Source organism: Macrobrachium rosenbergii, chromosome 11 (genome assembly GCF_040412425.1).
Source record: "Macrobrachium rosenbergii isolate ZJJX-2024 chromosome 11, ASM4041242v1, whole genome shotgun sequence".
Classification (NCBI taxonomy): domain Eukaryota; kingdom Metazoa; phylum Arthropoda; class Malacostraca; order Decapoda; family Palaemonidae; genus Macrobrachium; species Macrobrachium rosenbergii.
Window position 1 is genome coordinate 10,724,635 of NC_089751.1, and position 20,000 is coordinate 10,744,634.

A 20,000-nucleotide genomic window follows, 5' to 3' on the forward strand; every position below is an offset into this window, starting at 1 on the left:
TATGAAGGTAACCTGAACATTATATTTCATAATGCATAGTCAGGGGACATTTGAAACGTGTTCAGAAGTATGGCAAAAATTACGGATTTCTGTCGATCTGTACTTTTGAGACCACCTTATGGTTGCTGATGAATGTACAGTACATTAACGTTAGTATAAATACATGCTGCCTGTGACTTTATTACAGGACATATCCCCATTCATTAAAGTCTCTAGTTTGCATAACAACTAAGGCTTGTTCTCTGTTCATGATTCTTTAGTCTGTCAGGATTTTAATATTTGATTTTATAGCTTCTGATATAAAAATTTTTTGATTAATTATTAAATAATTAGCTACCAAAAGGTTATGACCATGATAGTTAGGTGTGCTTGTGGCCCCGATATTTCTAATGAAATCAGTCTCATCATTCGCATAAGTTGGTAATCTCAAAACTAGATTTAACCCGACGATTTCCTCACAGTTTCAGCTGCGTGAAAGTAGGTCGAGATATTATGCCTCGAAGGTGACCCGGGTTATTCTTAATTAAAAGCTGATCATAAGATGAAATCAAATAAAAACAAATGAATTTTGCTTATGGTAAAGTTATTACAGACCCTATCGTCTGGCACGTGCTTATTTGCACTACACTGTCGTCAGTTTAATCTCGAGTAGACCTTACTGGCCATCCAGATTTGAATTTACACGTCGGATTTCGAAGTTTCAATGAACTTACAAATCATGAGGGACGTTTCAGTGCTTGGAAACTTGGTTTTCAGTTACTTTGTTCATTTTTGTGTCGTAGACTTGAGTTACGCGTGATCAACGGCGGTTTCAGGAGAGAGGCCTATAGCTTTTTTTTAATTTAGTTGTCTGTAAAAGAAAATTATAGTGCCGGCTTTGACTGTCCGTCCGCTTTTTTTATTGTCCGCCCTAAGATCTTAAAAACTACTAAGGGTAGAGGGCTGCAAATTGGTATGTTGATCATCCACCCTCCACTCATTAAATATACCAAATTGCAGCCCTCTAGCCTCAGTAGTTTTTATTTTATTTAAAGTTAAAGTTAGCCATAATGGTGCGTCTGGCAACGATATAAGACAGGGCACCACCGGGCCGGGCCTTGGTTAAAGTTTCATGGGCTGCGGCTCAACAGCATTATACCGAGACCACCGAAAGATAGATCTATTTTCGGTGGCTTTGTGTATACGCTGTAGTACAGAAAACTCTATTGCGCCGAAGAAACTTTGGCGCATTTTTTACTTGTTTACTTTCGCTGCGACGTAACGCACCCCACACCTAGTGCAATTAGGGACAGGAATGCAGAGTAGGCAGCGTTCTGCAGCATCTTCGAACAAAGAATTTGACGAGTTTAGATCAGACTGGGTGGAAAATTAATTGCTTTTTTTATTTACTGATTTCGTCATAATATTGGAAAGCTGTATTCAGTATATCTCACAGTTTCATCTTATCTACACTGTAGCCTATTGTATGAGATTTTTCTGTTACCATTATCGAGACAAAAGAATTCTATCTCCAATATAGTAAAATGACAGAAGTAACCCCGATTAAAAGTGATAGAAATTTCTGCATTTATTCCCATTTTTAAAGGGTTGTCTCTTGTCATGTGCAACAGGTAAACAGCTTTCCCTTATGTATACTCTTTCATTTTGTCCTGTCATTACACGAGTAATTTTCAGCTAGCACCTACGATGAACTCGATAGAATGTCATTATCCGCCATTCACTTTTTTTCATGGTATTTCTGGTACATATATTTGTGAAAGTAGAAAGTGTTTTCGTGATTTCACTCGTTAGAAATTGAGTATGATATTCAAGAACATTTGGAACGCAGTAGGGTTCATGACTGTCCACACCCACGAGGAACCGATCTTAAGCAAATTTTGTATGGATCATACCTCTCTCTCTCTCTCTCTCTCTCTCTCTCTCTCTCTCTCTCTCTCTCTCTCTCTCTCTCTCTCTCTCTCTCTCTCATATACACGCACCAACCAGACTTTACAGCTGTGTCATGCCAAACTAGATGTTTATAAACTCTTGAGTTTTCAGAACGAATTGAGACTTAGTAGAGCTAAACCGTAGATATCTTATCGGTAGCACTTGAATGTTGGAGTGGACTTAAGTCGATTTGATTATTTTCATTCAGGAATTAATTTCCTTGACCTTAACCATTGACATTTCTGTTTTAGACAGGAACCGTGAATCGTATGTGTGATAGTTATCTTGATTAAAATTTTGTACAGGAGGTCTCTTGCAGGTATTGAGTAACTTCAGTGTCCTGCTGTTGATTCAGTCTGTCTTAAGGGCAGTGAACTAATTATGAGTCAACGGTGGTCGAGACTCGGGGGGGTCTAGAACCTTCGCAATGACCCCGCTGGGATTCAGCGGCAGTGACACGGGGGTAACGACCTTGATAGTGAATAATTAAGTTTCGTTTTTACGAGTATCCCCGAAATAGTTTTGAGCACGTTTCATGGTTTGACTTGTCGTGTTTATCAGTGTCTGATGTTATGGAGATGCCTGGCAGAATCGGTCCTCGCTAAGCACGTGTCTGTGTCTGTGTGTCTGTGTGTGTGTGTTTGTGTCTGTGAAGAGGAGAGACTTGTGTATTGGTGTTGGGGTGCAACTTAAAGCAGCCAGCAAGTATTGACTCCGCCTGTGCCACCACCGCCACTACCCGATTCCTTCAGGCTCTCCCCCTCCTCCCCCCCCCCTCTCCTCCCTTCCCTCATCGTGTAGTCGCCTCATCCTCTTCCTCCTCTTTCCCTTTACTTGCATTCTCAGTTGATCCTCTTACAGCGGTAATTCACTGCTGATGGGATTTAGAAGGGGCTGTGGGGATACATATATCCATGTGGGCTGCATGTAAACACGAATTGCTTTGTCTTGTAAGCATTCTCTCTCTCTCTCTCTCTCTCTCTCTCTCTCTCTCTCTCTCTCTCTCTCTCTCTCTCTCTTTATAGTCCGGGTTCCGGCTTGATGGGTTGCTTTTTGTATTATCACTTTTTTCTTTTTCCACGAGGGATCAGTGCAAATTACAGTTTTTCTTAAGTTCATGTTGAGTGTGCGCTGCCTTGTTTATTTTTGGAGGATGAGCATACTCCATTTTTCTTTTCATTCCTCGCAATGAAAAGCTTTTTGTATGCGTGTCTGCATGCGTTACTTAACTGAAGTGGGTGGTATTCTCCGGCAGCTCTTCCAGTTAGTTGCGGTCACACGGAGGATGTGAGGACTTATCACCCCTCCCCCGTATGTATGTATGTATGTATGTATGTATGTATGTATGTACAAAATGCGCACACTTTTCATATTTATAGTGATTAAACCACCAAGGTGGTGATTTATTCATAAATTGTCGAATCCTGACTGACTCTCCAGGTGTTAAATTAGGAGGCCCGGCATAAACAAAAAGGAACTATCCCATAATTTCTTGTCTGTTATCATAACGTAATAACCAAGGTAATGTTATCTCATGAAAATAATTATGATAATACAGCAGGATTTGGGTCTTGTTTAGTTTCTTTACGTGATGAGAAAGACGATCCTGTAATGGGGATTATTATCACTGAACTTTGGAGCTGTGCATTTGCTTATATGCAGATATATGCAAACGCTCTTTTGTGAAGACACACATGCAAACGCCAGGTTTTCTGGACGTTTAAGGTCATTTTTCTTTTGTCGACATAAGTTTTAGAGGAGTCACTGTCTTAAGTCAAATGTCATGATTAAAAGTGCAAGGTCGAAAAGAACGGAATTCAGTATGGTACTCACTAAGTCTCAGAATGCAATTGTAATATAGGAAAGGCGCTGACCTTGGGATATCATCCAGGAAGTGCCCTGATCCTGAATAATTTTGCTATTGTTTTGCTGTATTGGTGCTGGCTTACCAGAAATGAGCTCTCATTTATTCGGAGTGACAGTCACCCCCCGCTTTACCATTAAAGTATGTGACCCTTGTTTTTCAAGAATCGTAATTATTCCAGGAATGATTGAAGTCATGTTTTGCAGTCTTCTTCTTCGCCCTTGTATCCGTAAAATACACACACACACAAATATATACTGTCTGTATGTGTTGTCTGTGCTTCTTTAATTAAGAATCATGTATAGTACTTTTCCTAGCCCTGGTGCCAGAGATCTTGTTCATATTTTACTGCGAACATCGTTAAGCAACACACACACACTGTATCACGGACCCTTGGCTTTGGGAATATATCTGGCTTTACGATGTGAGTGACCTCGAGCAGACCATGAAAGTTTCACCAACTCCCTGCTCTTGAGATAAAGCAGCCTACATTCTTGACGTTTTATTCACTTCCAGTGCTCGCAGTGACTGGGTGGTTCCTTTCTTTTATGGTCTGATGAGACTACAATCTTGGTTCTCTAATTTCTGCTTCTGTTGCACCTCCTCGGCCCATTTCCCAACATTCCACGGAAGTTTTTTTCGCACTGAGCAGCGTGGCGGTCGTTGTGGTTTTGCTAAAGTTCATGACAGGCGACAGATGAGATTGTCCCTCGTTTTGAGTGAGTGAAGTTCATTAATGTTTAGGTTTTTTTTTTTTTTTTTAGCAGACTTGATTACTCGGGCTTGCAAAATCTCTCTCTCTCTCTCTCTCTCTCTCTCTCTCTCTCTCTCTCTCTCTCACACACACACACACACACACACACACACACACACACACACACACACACGGTAGGTATTTTCGAGTATGTTTTCTATTTACCCTTGGAAACTAATATATGTTTCTCAAATTCTGATGTGGCTTCTTTTCCTGCCCTGTATCGTGGAGAATGATTGAATGTCGGAAAGATTGGGAATGGCACAAGATCCTTAAACAAATTGAATTGGGTCCTTATTAGCAGTGTGCATAAAATGCTGGAATCTTGGTTAATGACTTACTTCTTTTTTCCTTATTACTAAAGTGCAAAACGGATCTCTGAATTCGGCGCTACTCCTCTTACTTGGTCTTGAGGCATCCAGAACACCGGCTGTTCCGATCCCTCTCGGGTAGATTCCTCTCTGAATCGATGTTTGGTTTCGTTGTCCTTTTAGTTTTTCTCTGCATGTCTGTACTGTCGTTATTTTAATGTTTGAAAACTCTCGTTAGTTGAGCGCAAGTAAAATTGGTACTCGTCTGGTTTTCATTGCTCTCGCTTCAGCTTTGGATTAATAACCTTGTCTTTTAGGTATATTTCTGATATTCTGATAGTCGGAAAGTCACAAACATCATTCCCGTCTTTTGTATGCATTTCATACAATATTTGACATTTTAGAGCATATGACGTCACCTTTTATGTCCAGAGCCCAGTTTGTCTAGGTTAAGCAAAAATGCCTCTTTAGCAAGTCATCATGCTCATGTCTAATTTATATAGCTGTTCATCAGGTTTTTCTTCATTGTGAAGCTTCAGAAACAACATTGTCATTATTCCCCATAATTTTATCCACATTCAGGGAGTGCAAATTTGCGCTGACATTGCAGTGTCACGCACTGTCTATTCTAGCTATGAAGTAACTTAGGGGTTTTCGTAGATACTGATAGATTCTCTCTCTCTCTCTCTCTCTCTCTCTCTCTCTCTCTCTCTCTCTCTCTCTCTCTCACACACACACACACACACACACACACACACACACACACACATTATTATTATTATTATTACACAGAAGTTGAACCCTATTCATATTATGGAACAAGTCCACAGAGGCCACTGACTGGAAATTGAAGCTTCCAACGAATATGGTGTTCATTAGCAAGAAGTAACAGAAGGTAATAGGAAGTACAGACAGAAGAGATCAGTTATAAAAAAAGAATTAACAAATTAATAAACAGATAAAAATGTAATTAAATTAAAATGCACATACACAAAAAAAGTAGAAGCTTTCTGCTCTGGTGCAGTGGTTTTTTGTTTTGCTCAGCATTCACCTGAACGACTTTTCCCCTTTTAAGCGGTGGCTGCAGAAGTTGTGGCCCTCTGGTTGTAGCGTGCATTATTGGTATGAGGGTGCTGGCTTCACGCCCTTCCCCCACGAAGGGAAGGAATTTCTTGGTGGACAGTGGTCATCCACCAAAGTGCTGACGAGACCCAGTAGTACTTGTTCTGTGATTAGACGAAAGGCAATATTCCTAGTATATATCCTGTGATGTAATGCTATCTTTCCTTGATTCATAAGTCGTGTGAGTGACGTCTTCATAACCGTATGTGTATTTGCTTTAAATAAGTTGAATTTTAAAGCCTTTGTTTCCTCATGAAGTGGCTTTATTAGAAGGAAGGAGAGCCCGGGATACACCTTGGTATTGAACTCGGGCAGCTCTGGCCAGAGATGGCGCCGTCTCAGCCTCCCGTCGCCTCTTCTGCTCTTCACTTGCTCAGAGTTTTCCAGGAGAGAGAGAGAGAGAGAGAGAGAATTTTGCTTATTCTCTTTTTCTTCATTGACAATTCGGGTCTTCCCTGCCTACTTTATGACGTTTCTACTGTCAGAACAATGTTGAGTCGTGCGAACCTTGCTGTTTGGACCATATTGAAAATATAGTGCACACTGTGTTACAGAATTAAACTATATCATTGCATACATTATTTGCAGAGAATTTGGTGTATTATTAGTTGTATATTTGTTTGGTGATTTCTGGGTATAATCGAAGTTCAGTGTATATGCATGCGTGTTTGGGAGAAAGAGAGAGAGAAATTCTTAAAGGTTACGTATAGCACGAGCATATTTTAATGGCCACAGTGCCCTGTTGAACTATTGGAGTTTTGCACTCTTATAAGTATTAAATACTTTGGTAGAAATGAATGAAGAAATACACCCGTCCTTGGTTAAATTTGTACCTATGCACAGCAGTTCAGTGAAGCTAATTTCTCGACGAATCACAAGTATTGCCCGTGATGTCATCCATATAGTGAGCCCAGACAAAATCTTCGCAGCACAGCAGAAGGGGTCTCATTTCCAAACAAAATCCGTAGATGACATAGTAAATGCATTCCTAATGTACATAAATTTGGCACATATTCAAAATGTATTAAGTCGCAACTCTTACACACACACACACACACACACACACACACACACACACAACGATTTAGAGAGAGAGAGAGAGAGAGAGAGAGAGAGAGAGAGAGAGAGAGAGAGAGCGAGAGCGAGCTAAGTGTACGGGTTCGTTTGTCAACTTTAGGCTCCTCTCGACAGTTTTTTTTTGGTGGCTGGAGAAGCGAACAAGTTCTGAAGGCGGGCTCATGGGATGTCTAGAATTTTTAACGTCTTCTTTGGCCATCGCAACTTCTCTAGGCCTACTGTTATTGGAGAATTCATTGGGGAATATGTTTACTTTATCTTCATTGGAAGTGGTCAGCTGACTTTCCCGTATATACAGTATTTGTGCGTAGAAAAATAGTAATAGTACGAATAGTTATGGTACTGAAGAAAGCGTTTATATAAGAAATTTTTACCCCCGCATGCTTAGCCCTATTTTACTCGCCAAGAAGGGAATGATTTTGGTTGGTTGGTCGCTCGTTTGTTCACTAGGTAGGTAAAATGGAAATCAATATGCGCTACGATCCTGGGAACTGTTTATACAGTTCTGGTTTGAATTCGAATATCTTATTCTTATTAGGAAAAAAAAGGATGTTACTAGAAAATACTAGCTTCCTGCTGTTTGTAGAAGAGAACATACCTAACTGTAATGAGCGACTACTAGATGTGCTTGGCGTGAATGAACGGTGAATGATCCAGAATATTTCGGTATTCATGTGATTCAAAGTTACGGAAATTTGCAATGTCAGATTGCCAGTCATAGTAGTCTGGCTTGTACGTGAAATTGACAGATACTAACAGAATAAATCACGGAGGTAAAAATGTCGGGGCAATGGATAGTCGTTGGATCCAGAGTTACTGTAATTCAGACTTGATCGTTGTTTTTAACTTTGGACGCCATTGTTGTATTAAAAATGACAGCTTGATAGAAAAATTGATTTATGCTTAACAGTGTTTATATGGCAGAATGGGCTAAAGAATACAATCCGTACACGGAAAGGTTCATAGAAGTTAGAGATTGATAGATTAGGTACATTTGTACTCTTGGCGATCAGTAATGTAGTTGTTTTTGTTCAGTTTTTCTTTTATCTTTTGTGGTTGTATTAATAATATCATTATTTCCTCCTGACCTGTGGGCTCTTACACAAAAATTAAAATTTTTTTTTATTTGTAATGTTGCATACCTGGCATTTGGGGGCTTCTGCTTCCTATAATGCAGTGCAAAAATATATTCTAAAATCAGTGGGGAATCAGATAGCCATTAACTATTAAACCCTCGGAAATTGTTTTTTATGCTTCAAGTTTCAAGAGATGCTTGTAGATAAAAAAGTGACGACCAAAAATCAAACCAACATCCCTAAAAATGCTTTATATCCATATTCAGGGGAGGGACCAAGGGATTTGGTTGCTGCTGATAGTAGTCGATGGATTTTAAACTTAGTCTTTGCTGTTTTGACCTTAGATATTTTGTTTTTGAATTCCCCCTCTTTTCTGGGTTGCTTCAAGTTTCCTGTCGATTAGAGTATCCACGACGGCAGAATTAAGAAATGAAACAAGTTTTTCATAATTATTAGGTTTTTCATGTATTATGTTTGTCTAATATGCGCATTATATATATATATATATATATATATATATATATATATATATATATATATATATATATATATATATATATATATATATATATATGTATATATATATATATATATATATATATATATATATATATATATATATATATATATATATATATATATATATATATATATATATATATATATATATATATATATATATATATATATATATAATCGCTGTCCATATCTTGCTAGCGTTTGTGTGTGTCGTGATCTTCATATTTTCATGCTATTGTTCTTCTCTTCACCCTATTTCCAGAAACTCACATACCCAATAGCTAAATATGTTGAATTTAAAAATTCTATAGTAATCCCTTGTGCATTTGCCCTGTGTATATTTTCGCTCTCTCCTTGCGATTAATTTTAAAGTTCGACCTTTACGTTTTATGTTAAAGTTCGACTTTTGCCGTGAAACCCGAAGAAATCTTGTCATTTTGATCGAAAAACCGGAATAAGAAATCCGCTTTTCCAGTCTTCAAGTTCATATTTTTGTATTTTTACCGTATCAGTTCTCGAGCAGGCGTTTGAAATTATGCGATTAACGACCCAGTTGAACATCTTCCGTTTATGCGTTCCAGATAATTTGCAGTAAATCTGGACGGTTGTGATTAGACCCTCGATAGCATACAAGACACGGGAGAGAGAAATTCCCTCCCAAGTTTTATCTCTTGAAACAAAGTGTTTGAACAGAAACTGCCGATAAAGGAAAGTTGATGGAATTTTTATAGTGTTTGCATACGAGTTGAAGAGAGCCGGACTATTCGTGTTTATTTTGGGAGTTTTTGTTCTGATGACTTTCCAGGATTGCGACCCATGTCCTTTTATTGACTTTGGTAATAGTTATGTAACTGAATCATTTCTGGTGGTATTTGTTGTTTTTTGTAAGTCGATACCTCGCTCTTCTCGTGTATTAGTATCATTCATAGTATTAATTTGATGTCCGTGGTGAACCTGATCATTTTGCGTTGAAAATCTCGGTAGGTTGTTTTGCATTTTACCCCGTAGGAAGATAGTGCCTTCAGTGCACTTCACGTGGTGCACTGTAGGCATTACTGTGAAGGGGCTGCGTCCCTTCGACTCTTAGCTGCACCCACTCCATTCCTGCTTCCTTTCTTCAGTCTTGCTGTCCTACTTTCTTAACTATTAATTCTTACGAGTATTGCAGCTATGGGCATGTCTCTCATTCCAGCTTAGGTCCTTGTAATTCATCTCCTTTATTTTCTGTTTTTTTTATTTTATTTTGTATAACACTATAAAAGTGAAAAGATCACATTTAGTATTCGGCGTCAGTGACCCTGGTAGTTGTGACGCCAGATAACCCACAATTAATCAATCTATCTCTCCGCGCTGTCCAACCGCTCCCACTCCCTCTTGTCAATGTCCTGAGCGCCGAATGGCCCAAAGTGCCCCAGTGCTTAGCTTGATAGCCTAAATTTCGTAATTCAGATTATTATGCTTTTTGATAGCAATGTCATTAATATTTTTTCCTCTTGTACTTCTACAGGCGCAGAGCGACGAGGATGATGTTGGTCCCGACGACGTTGCCGTCAATGTGGACGGCAATGTGGGTTACATGGACGAATTCTTCAATGAGGTATGTACTGTGTGCCAGTTTTGAACCGTTGACCACCTGTGCTGTTGTTTCGCCCAGGTTGATTTCCTTGTGGCTGTTTTATCGAGATCTGGTTTTTTCTGGAGTTTTTGCTGATGTAATAAAGCTGTCAGTCATGTTACGTCAAGCTGAACTGTGGTGCTGTTATGCCGAGATTTGTAAGTACTTGATTGTTTTGTCATGTTTAATGTTCAAGTCGTTTTGACGGCTTGTGGAAGGATCTAGTTTGTGCTGTGTATTACGATTTCACCTTTGTTGTGTCTCTCGTAGGTTGTAATGACAATAGAAAGTTGACGGACTTAGAATATGCAGATGATGCTGTGTTATTCAGCAAACCACTGCATGATTTACAAAGTTGCTCAGTAGAATGTATTAGAGAGAGATATGAACGCAGGTTTGGAAAAAAGACCAAAATAACGTCAGAAGAGTATTAGGAGTCAGTAGCAGGATAGAAGAAATGATACCGTAAGGTAAATTGAAGGGGTGTTACTTACTTGTAAATAATGATGAAGGGGAAGGAAAGAGAAGGTGGCTTAGGTATATCCTTCCCACCTCTGGAAGAATAGTACGTGACAAGAAGAGTTGAAAGACCCAGACTTACGTGGGTGAGAACTCTGAGAAGAGGGGCTGGAGACGTGTGGAGATTTGTGAAAGACGTGAGTGGGCGAATTTCATGAAGACCCTCCACATCACGCGGCGTTGGAGGAGATGATGACGGCGAGTGATATATCGTTGTGATGTGTATGGAAGTAGAGTTGTTTTCTCAAAGTATGAAACATGTCGAAGGGAGAAGTGTACAAGTATAACTGTTTTGTCAGGATGGTTGAAGATGATATGCTTTACTGAAAAGTATTTAACCCCAGGAATAAAATTATTTGTCATGGGGCGTAGCATTTCTAAGAGGCATAAATACAATTATCATAGTAAGATAATGCCATTGTGTGGTTGTTCGTTTACTTCGTGGAAAAGAGTGGGTGTTATGATTAAATGTCGCGGTTTAGTGGTTGTTTTGTTAGAGGTATACAGTTCTGTTATGAGTTGTTGTAAAATACAATGGACTGTTTGTCTTTACAGTATACCTGTCGCCGCATTTATTGAAAAGATATAAATTGCTTGGTTGTGCGAACCATATGATGACGTAGTACATACTGATGAGATATAAAGGCGCCATTATTTTGACAAGATGTAAGCCGTGGTTGACAAAATGTATTAGGATGTGATTGTTTTACAGGTTGTAGTGTGGCGTATTTATTTTGGCAGTAAACATAATGGCGTGGTTATTTTGATTATGTAACACATATGGTGTATTTGAAGGAGATATAAGTGTAATTGTTGTTGGTAATGAATAATGGCATGGTTGTTTTGAGAAAGTAAGCAACGACAAAATTGTTATGACTAATGGGCGACAGGATTATGTGTAATGGAGTTATTGTTTTTATAATTATTGTTTGACAAGATGTGTAGTGTGAGGATAGTAACAGTTGTTTTGAATAGTTGTTATATGGCTTGGTTATACTGACCACATATAGGATGAGGTGCACAGTGAGGAGGATAAAGGCGTGGATGCCTTAAAATATAAGCCTTGGTTTGGCAAAATGTATGATGGTGTGAACATTTGACAAGGGATATATCAATAAATTATGACAAGGTAAAATACCCACAATACATCATTGCTTACTCAACCTACCTATATTGGGATAAAATACAGTGGGCAAAGCAGTCTGTGCCTTATGACGGCATTCGAGCTTTTACTACTTCCGATAGAGTAAACCAGATAACTAGTACAGTACTCAGAAATTAACTGAGATTCAGCATCTTTCTAAATTAACAGAGATTCAGCGTCTTTTAACCCTACATCGTGTTGTTGCTTTGACTAGCATTTTGATTGCACGAGTTTTTATGACACCTTTATAAGAGAACAAGGTTTGGAAGAGAACAGGAACGTGCTTGTCTTGACGGGATTTAATTGTGGTCGTTTGACCAAATGAAATTTTGGCTGTTTTGACGAGGTCATGTAATGTGGTTGGTTCAACGAGAGCATAATAAGATATTTAAAGTAAATATGCATTGCTGATTGTTTTGACGAAATATTATTGCTGAGTGGTTGTTTTGCCAAATATTTGTTGATGTTTTGACAAGTGGTGTATATTTAATGGTGCTTTGGCAATTTTGACGTGATATAGTAACGATGTTGTTTCGATTCCTTTCAGATCGAAAAAACATCGTTACTACATCACGTTATGTTAGAGATGGAGTGGTTGCTTTTACGGGACGCGTATTATGTGTATGCATTGCAAGAATGTTTTTACGAGGGATATATAGGAGTGGTAGTTGAGATGAAATCTACAGGAAACCGGTTTGTCGGAAGTGAATAATGGCGGGATGCATAACGGTGTGGTCATTTTTATAAAACGAATAACGGCTCGTTTGTTTTGTCGAGTTTTACAAGTCAAGAGTTTTCTGACTCGTTTTTGGTGAGAGATACAATGAAATTGCGTGATGCTTTTGACAAGAACGTGCCTTGTCCGGCGTCATTGTTTCCCAGTCTTTGTTGTTGCTCTGAGGAAGAGGATTAGGTAGTTGATTTTCACAGGTTGGAAACACAAGAAAAAATTAAGTTGATAAAACATCATTTTAATACATTCCATGTCAAACAAGTAGAAAATGCGTCGAGGTTTCTTCGGCGCAGTCGAGTTTTCTGTACAGCGTATAATGCTGTGTGAAACTCTCAGCCGCGTCCCATGAAACTTTCAGCCACGGCCCGGTGGTGGCCTGTGCTGGCACCTATAGCGGTGCCAGATGGACGTTCATGGCTAAATTTAGCCGTAAATAAACTAAAAAAAACTACTGAGGATAGAGGGCTGCAATTTCGTATGAAAGGTGATTGGAGGGTGGATGATCAACTTACCAATTTGCAGCCCTCTAGCCTCAGTAGGTTTTAAGATCTGAGGGCGGATAGAAAAAGTGCGGACGGACAGACAAATAGCCATCTCAATAGTTTTCTTTTACAGAAAACTAAAGATGATAAGGAAATTATATTGGTGATAAGGTAATGTTATTGGCATGAATTAATTTTGCGATGAATTATCTATTATAGTGATAACTATGAGAGAGAGAGAGAGAGAGAGAGCATTAAAATGAACGAGGAGATAACTTAAAAGTAAAGTCCGTTTCATTTGAATTTTCAGTCGGATTGGATTTTGATGGTATTTGTGAGGTAATAAATTCGGTGGGCTGGAGTCGGAGATATGTTTGAAACCAACACATAAAGAATGGAATTTATTCGAAGGTTTGACGGTGATGATAATGGGAAATTTAATGGAAGTGATGGAGATTAGCGATCAGCTTTTCAAGCTTTGATAATTTCAGTACATTGTGGGAGATTAGCGATAAGCTTTTCAAGCTTTGATAATTTCAGTACATTGTGGATTTTTCTTTTGTTAGGTTATAGTTTTCATGCGAAAATTGTGATTGATTTTTAAAGCATATTAAGGCTGTATAAACTGTGTTGAGAATTTTGAATTAACTGTTGGAACTAGAAGTGATGCAACCAGAAGATGAAGTGCTGGTCCTCGTTGCCCTAATTTCTCAGATTATTACAGTACAGTCGTTTGGACACATCATAATAGCAGCTTAGTACTTTGGGAATAAAGCCAGTGGGCGAGTAGGTGATGACTGGAGGCTGGGCGCACTTTTTATGGAATGGAGGGGTTCGGGGTTACGGAGGGGGAGGTGGGTGGTGGGGGGCGATTATAGGATAGGTGGAGGGGCTATCATGGGAGAGGGCCAGTGAGTGAGGGGTGGCGGAAGGAATTGGTGAAGCAGGAATATCGCCGTTATATAACTCCATTGGGAATTGTGGAAGGCCGACCCTGTAGATAATTGAGCTTGGGAAGAAGCTGTGGACGTCTTTTCTGCTACTAGAGAGAGAGAGAGAGAGAGAGAGAGAGAATGTGCAGAAAGATTTTCCTTTTTTTACGAAAATTTGCTTTTTTCCGTAGACCTGTCTTTACAGGGTTTTGAGCAAAACCAATTTTCTCTGTCTATCAATATATATATATATATATATATATGTGTGTGTGTGTGTGTGTGTGTGTGTGTATGTATGTATGTATGTATGTATGTATGTATGCGTAATATATATATGTAAATATTACTGTCAAGTTATATCCCTTAATTAAGGGTTAGTTCCAGATACAAACATATCAAATCTCTGCCACTTCTTCATCCAACTGATGAAATAATGGATAAACCTCATTTGTTCTTTCGATAACGCAGCCGTTTTTAAGTCGAAAACCTTCAACCTCTATCTAGCCTACTGTTTTCCTACTCGCCAGTCTCATCCTCCAGTCTGTCTCTCAGAGGACCATACCACGTAAAAATGGTGATCCATCTTTTCACTGATGGTAAACTTTATCATCTGCACATCAGCCACTCCAGATTCCGATCGTGACCCTCTTTTCCCGCTCTTAGGCTATAATTTCATAAGCTTTTTTGAAGTCCATGTAGACCACATACTTTTCTTTAAATGTCTCTGGAGTTTCCCTTTATTATTACTAACTGAAACTATATCATCAGTACATTAGTCCTTCCAAATTCCGATCATAACACTTTTTCCATTCCCAAGACGATCTTTCCGAAAGGTTATATGAAGTTCATGTAAACCACATAATTTTTTTTTCGTCACAGTCAGATGTTTGTTAGACACTTGGTGAACACATCTTCATCGTTGTCGAAACCCACATTGCTTTTCCTTCTGTCAGTGTATTGCTGCGGAATGTGTTTTGCTTTTTCAGTCAGAATTCAACCATACGCATTCTCATGTATACTTAGTATTATTACGCCGATATATTTATATCACATTTTCATCATTCTGACATACTTTGCACCCCAGGTCATGCGCTCATAATACGGTATTGTTTTTAGGTAGCATCTCCCATAAAATCCCATGAACAGTGTCAGCCTATTAATTTCTCTCTCTTTACCAACGTTATCAAATCTATGTAAACCCCTTCAAGACTGGCACTACTCAGAAAAATTAAGTATACCTTAGTTTAACCAGACCAGTGAGCTGATTAACTGCTCTCTTAGGGCTGGCCCGAAGGATTAGATTTATTTTACGTGGCTAAGAACCAATTGGTTACCTAGCAACGGGACCTACAGCTTATTGTGGAATCCGAACCACATTATAACGTGAAATGAATTTCTGTCACCAGAAATAAATTCCTCTGATTCTTCATTGGTCGGTCGGAGAATCGAACGCTCGCCCAGCAAAGTGCTATCCGAGAACGATACCAGCCCGTCCAATGAGGAACTAGTAAGATCCGACTTTTTAATCGTCTACTTTGATCAGTTATTCAGAAAACTACCCTTTCTAAAGGCAGCATCTCACGATTTGCATTTTTTATTACAAAGCCTGATCATTGTTTCTTTCAGCTTGAGTTGTAGACAAATAAAACATAGTCACTCTGCCAAAGAAAGAATAAAATAAATAGATTTTGTGAAGAATGTATTCTTATTGAAAACATAGATACAAGAAAGGGTTACTCTCCATATGTGAAGTAGTTGAATATAAATTGGACCAGCTTGGATATTCTCTAAGCAGAAGAAAAAGATAACAAGAGATTGAGATTTGTATTTTGAAGAGAGTTGTTTATAAGGTGTACAAATGTCTTCGCAGAATCATATAGCGAAAAAATGTTGCGGGAGAAAATTTAAATAACTAGTGAAAGACTAGAATATATGAAGCTTTGCAGGAAAAAATCTTGCAGTGTAATGAAATAGCCAAATAGGAAAGCCTTTTAAACTGTCCTGTTTCTGGGAGGCATTGGGGGGAACAAGGACTTTCAGGAGGCCTCTTGACGGACGACCTCTATTCACGTCGTGCATTTTTATTAAGATAGAAAAACAGCCAGAGTATTTCAAGGTAATGCCCTGACAGGTTCCTTTTAGTGCCCTTGGCTTGGGAACTTTTTGTGATGCAAGAAATGTTATCGAAATAGTTACTGTTTGTGCAGTGCGATGCGCTACGGAGTTTGGAAAGTAAAGTATTTTAAAATATATTTACCAGTAAGGACTTTCATAATATCAGTAGCAAGGAGGTAAGCTCAACACACATGCGGAATGGCATTGAAGTAAAAAGCATTAGCTAATTTATTTTTGGGTAGAATTTAAGTCTGGGTAAAATTAGCTCTTCCTCGCTGATTTGTTTTTGGTTTTTATTTTTCATTTACGGTTAAAATAAAAAGTATAAAAGAAACTTTCACGGACACGAACGAATGTGAATAAACAGTGTAAAATTGCCCAAAGGACATTAAGGAGGATGATCAAAATAAAGATAAAAATACTTGGTAGTGTGTATCTGAAAGGACAGATTGGCGGTAAAAAGGTACTTCAAGTGAGAAATGCAGTAGCAGGGAAGATTGGAAACTCGCAGTGAAAAGATTCAGGTTGCTGAAGATTTTTTCAAATGCAAAATTGTTTATTTGTGAATTGTTTCACGTTATTTCATTGCCCTGGATAATCACTTGCTATGCCCTTAAATAGATATATATAGAGAGAATATTTTTTTAAAGAAGAGGTGAGAAAAAAGAAAAACAGTGAATAGAATATAAAAGAAGTGTAGAAAGTGTTCTTTTCCCATAGGTCGTTCTTTGCTGCCTGATGTATGTGTTCAGCGAATATGAATAAACATCTTGCAGTTGGGTAATGTAATCGCTTTCTGCAAGTGGGATGTTGGTTATTTACGGTGGGTGTCGAGTTTTCCGAAATACGTGATGAATCACACACTTCATTTTATACTCCAGGAAGCCAGGGAAATATTTCGCCTTTCTTTCCCTTGAATAAAGGAGCGGAAAATTTCCGTCTTTCAGTTTTTCTTTATGCGGCAGTGGGTTGTCCCTCATTTTTAGTTCTGTGTTGTTGTTAATGTTAGGAGTGTTTTATTACATAAGTTATTAATTGTACGTAGAAAGGAATTTTATAATAAACATACTTTATAATTTCGTAATGAACTCTTTCTATACAGTTCTGCCTTGTTTGTAAGTATTGATAGATTCATGATTGCCTGTGTAGTATATTTTGCATAGAAAGCATTTCATTGATTAGAAATGTGGAGATAAGTAGAATTAGCGAAGGTGCACGGACTGATAAAGTGTATTTTGGAATGGTTCGGTCATGTGTAAAGAATGATGGATGATAGGTTAGTGTTAGTGACAAGAACCACGGTTCCGAAGTATGAAGGAAGAGTAAGAGAGGAAGACTTAGGAGCAGTGGTGCCTGGTGGGATGATCAAAAGTTTGAAGTATATTGTCTGCATATTCTGTTTCTCAACTTTTTATCGTTACTGCAAACTGAGCCTTCTCCTCCGTCTCTAACCATTTTATTTCCATTGTAAAATCCATGGGAAAGACAGCAAAGGTGTTCCTCGTAGTACTCCATATTTACTGCAAATTCCCAGTCAGGACTCCAACGTCAACTTTTTGTCTGTGTCGTTCATGGATATTCACTACCGGCTTCATATAAACTATAAGAGGAGTGCCATAATGATATAAAACCTTCCGTAACATTAGTCTCAGGGTTATTTGTTAACTGCCATCTCGTATTTAACAAAGCCACCAGAAGGGAATTTCTAAATTCCCCACACGGTTTTACAATGTGTTCAAACACAGATGTTTGATTTATACAACTGCCCCCTTTTTTTTTTATACCATTTTGTACATCTCTTAAGCCATTTATCAGTTCTTCTCTTTAGATTTAGACTATTGAGAATGAGTATATTGAATATTGTCTTCACATCCGGCACGCGCACAGTTTCTCTGTAGTTATCCTGTTCAGGCAGGTCACCTTTCTTTCTTATCTTTATTATAACGCTGAGATCCTAATTTTAGGCCTTTTCATTTCATATTCGGCTAAAATCATGTTTGCAATGATTCCATCGTAGCCTGGTGCTTCCCTTCCTCTTAAGTTTCATTATAACTGATTCCACATTAGAAACCTTGAATTCTTTCATTAGTACATTCCGGTCTTCTAGGCTACATGTATATCATTGGGATTACCCATCTCATAGCCTTTATTGATACCCTGACAAAAATGTTCCGCCCAGTGTTGTCTTTCTTCTTTCTTTATTCTTATTACTGACCATCCCTCCTTTTGACACGGATTTTCCACTCTCTTTTCACCCATGGGTATTTCATTGATAACCAGGGCACTTCCGGAACACGTGATTTTGTCAGCATCATTCGTCCGTTTTTCCAAGGATTCTCTCTACTTCCTTTTGCTATTTATATAACTTCACTGTTTAGACTAGTGTACTTGGCACATTGTGCTTTGCATTCTTCACATCCTCCCTGAAATATTTCTGTAAATACCTTTTTTGTATTTTTTTTTTATTGCCACCCAAGTCTCAACCAATATCCATGGTTTCTGTATCATTAAGTTAACTCATCCCAGTACTTCTCTTCAAGGAGAGTGATATACATTCCTAATGTTAATCCAGTCCTCACTTTTTGTCTGAATATCTCCTCACAGTTGTGGTTTTTTAGTGCTGCAGATTGTTTCGGCATTCACGTGCAAAAACCTCTCGATGTTCATCTTCAAGGAGCCTCAATGTCTTAACCCTCGATTTCTATGTCAGTATTTTTGTTGGGTGCTTTAATGTTAGTTGCAGAGTGGAAGTGACTAGTAGTTGATCACTGCCAATATCACGCCCTTTATAGTTCCTAACACTTCATATTTTTCGCTCACGATTAATGGCCATTTAATCCATATGGTGTCTGTGGGTGCCATCGGGAGATATCCAAGTAAATTTAGGGATGATTTTGAGTTAGAAAAACAAAAGAAAGAGAGTAGTCCAATTACGATGTCATTTGCAACACAAAAACTGAGTAAATACAACAAATTCTCGGTAGAGTCCGTCTCCTTGCCCGTTACATCCACCAAACCCACCAGCTTTTGCGTTCATTTCACTAACAACAGTTTTTAAATCTCTATGGAATTTATATCGTGCTGTAGTTTCATAAAGAATTCATCCCGTATTTGTTCTTGGAATTATATAAGTTGTTGGGGCTTACACACGATATTACACATACTGTACTGTTTTGATTTCAATCTTGCAGTAATATAGTGCTCGTTGGTCTCCAGTATGTCAGTTTTTCTGCAGTTGGTGTTAAGATCACATACATCCCCATTAATTTCATTTGCTCCTCCTAAATAAATATAAATATACATAATGTCTAAATCATATCTCTTGAACTCATTTTCTGTCTGTGGCATCTTTCCAATTTGATTCAGGGTTCTTATGTTCCGACTTCCTATTGTCAGTTTACCCTTGATGTTTATAAACAGGGAGATTCTTAACACCCTCAAGTGCTCGAGAATGATTCGTATAATTACATTTTGTCTGTACCGTAATGTGGAAGAATCCTTGGAGGAATCATTGGCTACGAATGTTGAAGGATACCCAGTTCCTTTTAGCTTGCAGTTCCTAGCTGACCAAGGTCAGTGACCCTGCTGTTGCCTTTTGGTATTCAGCCAAGTCATCTGCGGGACGTAAACCCCCTTTCTCTCTCTCTCTCTCTCTCTCTCTCTCTCTCTCTCTCTCTCAGCTATATATACAGGATATATACATATATATATATATAATATATATATATATATATATATATATATATATATATATATATATATATATATATGTGTGTATATATATATATATATATATATATATATATAT

The 20,000-nt window shown here is 38.3% G+C and overlaps 1 protein-coding gene across 10 annotated transcripts in view; it reads left to right on the forward strand.

Moving 5' to 3' along the window:
- Positions 1 to 20,000, forward strand: part of Syx1A (Syntaxin 1A) — a 426,953-nt gene that overhangs the window by 69,846 nt on the left and 337,107 nt on the right. For all 10 annotated transcript variants that reach the window (XR_010854459.1, XR_010854460.1, XR_010854458.1 and 7 more), the window contains exon 2: positions 10,160 to 10,249. Coding sequence is in view for 7 of the 10 variants with exons in the window: in XM_067111171.1 (XP_066967272.1) it covers positions 10,160 to 10,249 (90 nt within the window). In the remaining 3 variants the exon portion in view is untranslated. The remainder of the gene's footprint in view (positions 1 to 10,159; positions 10,250 to 20,000) is intronic.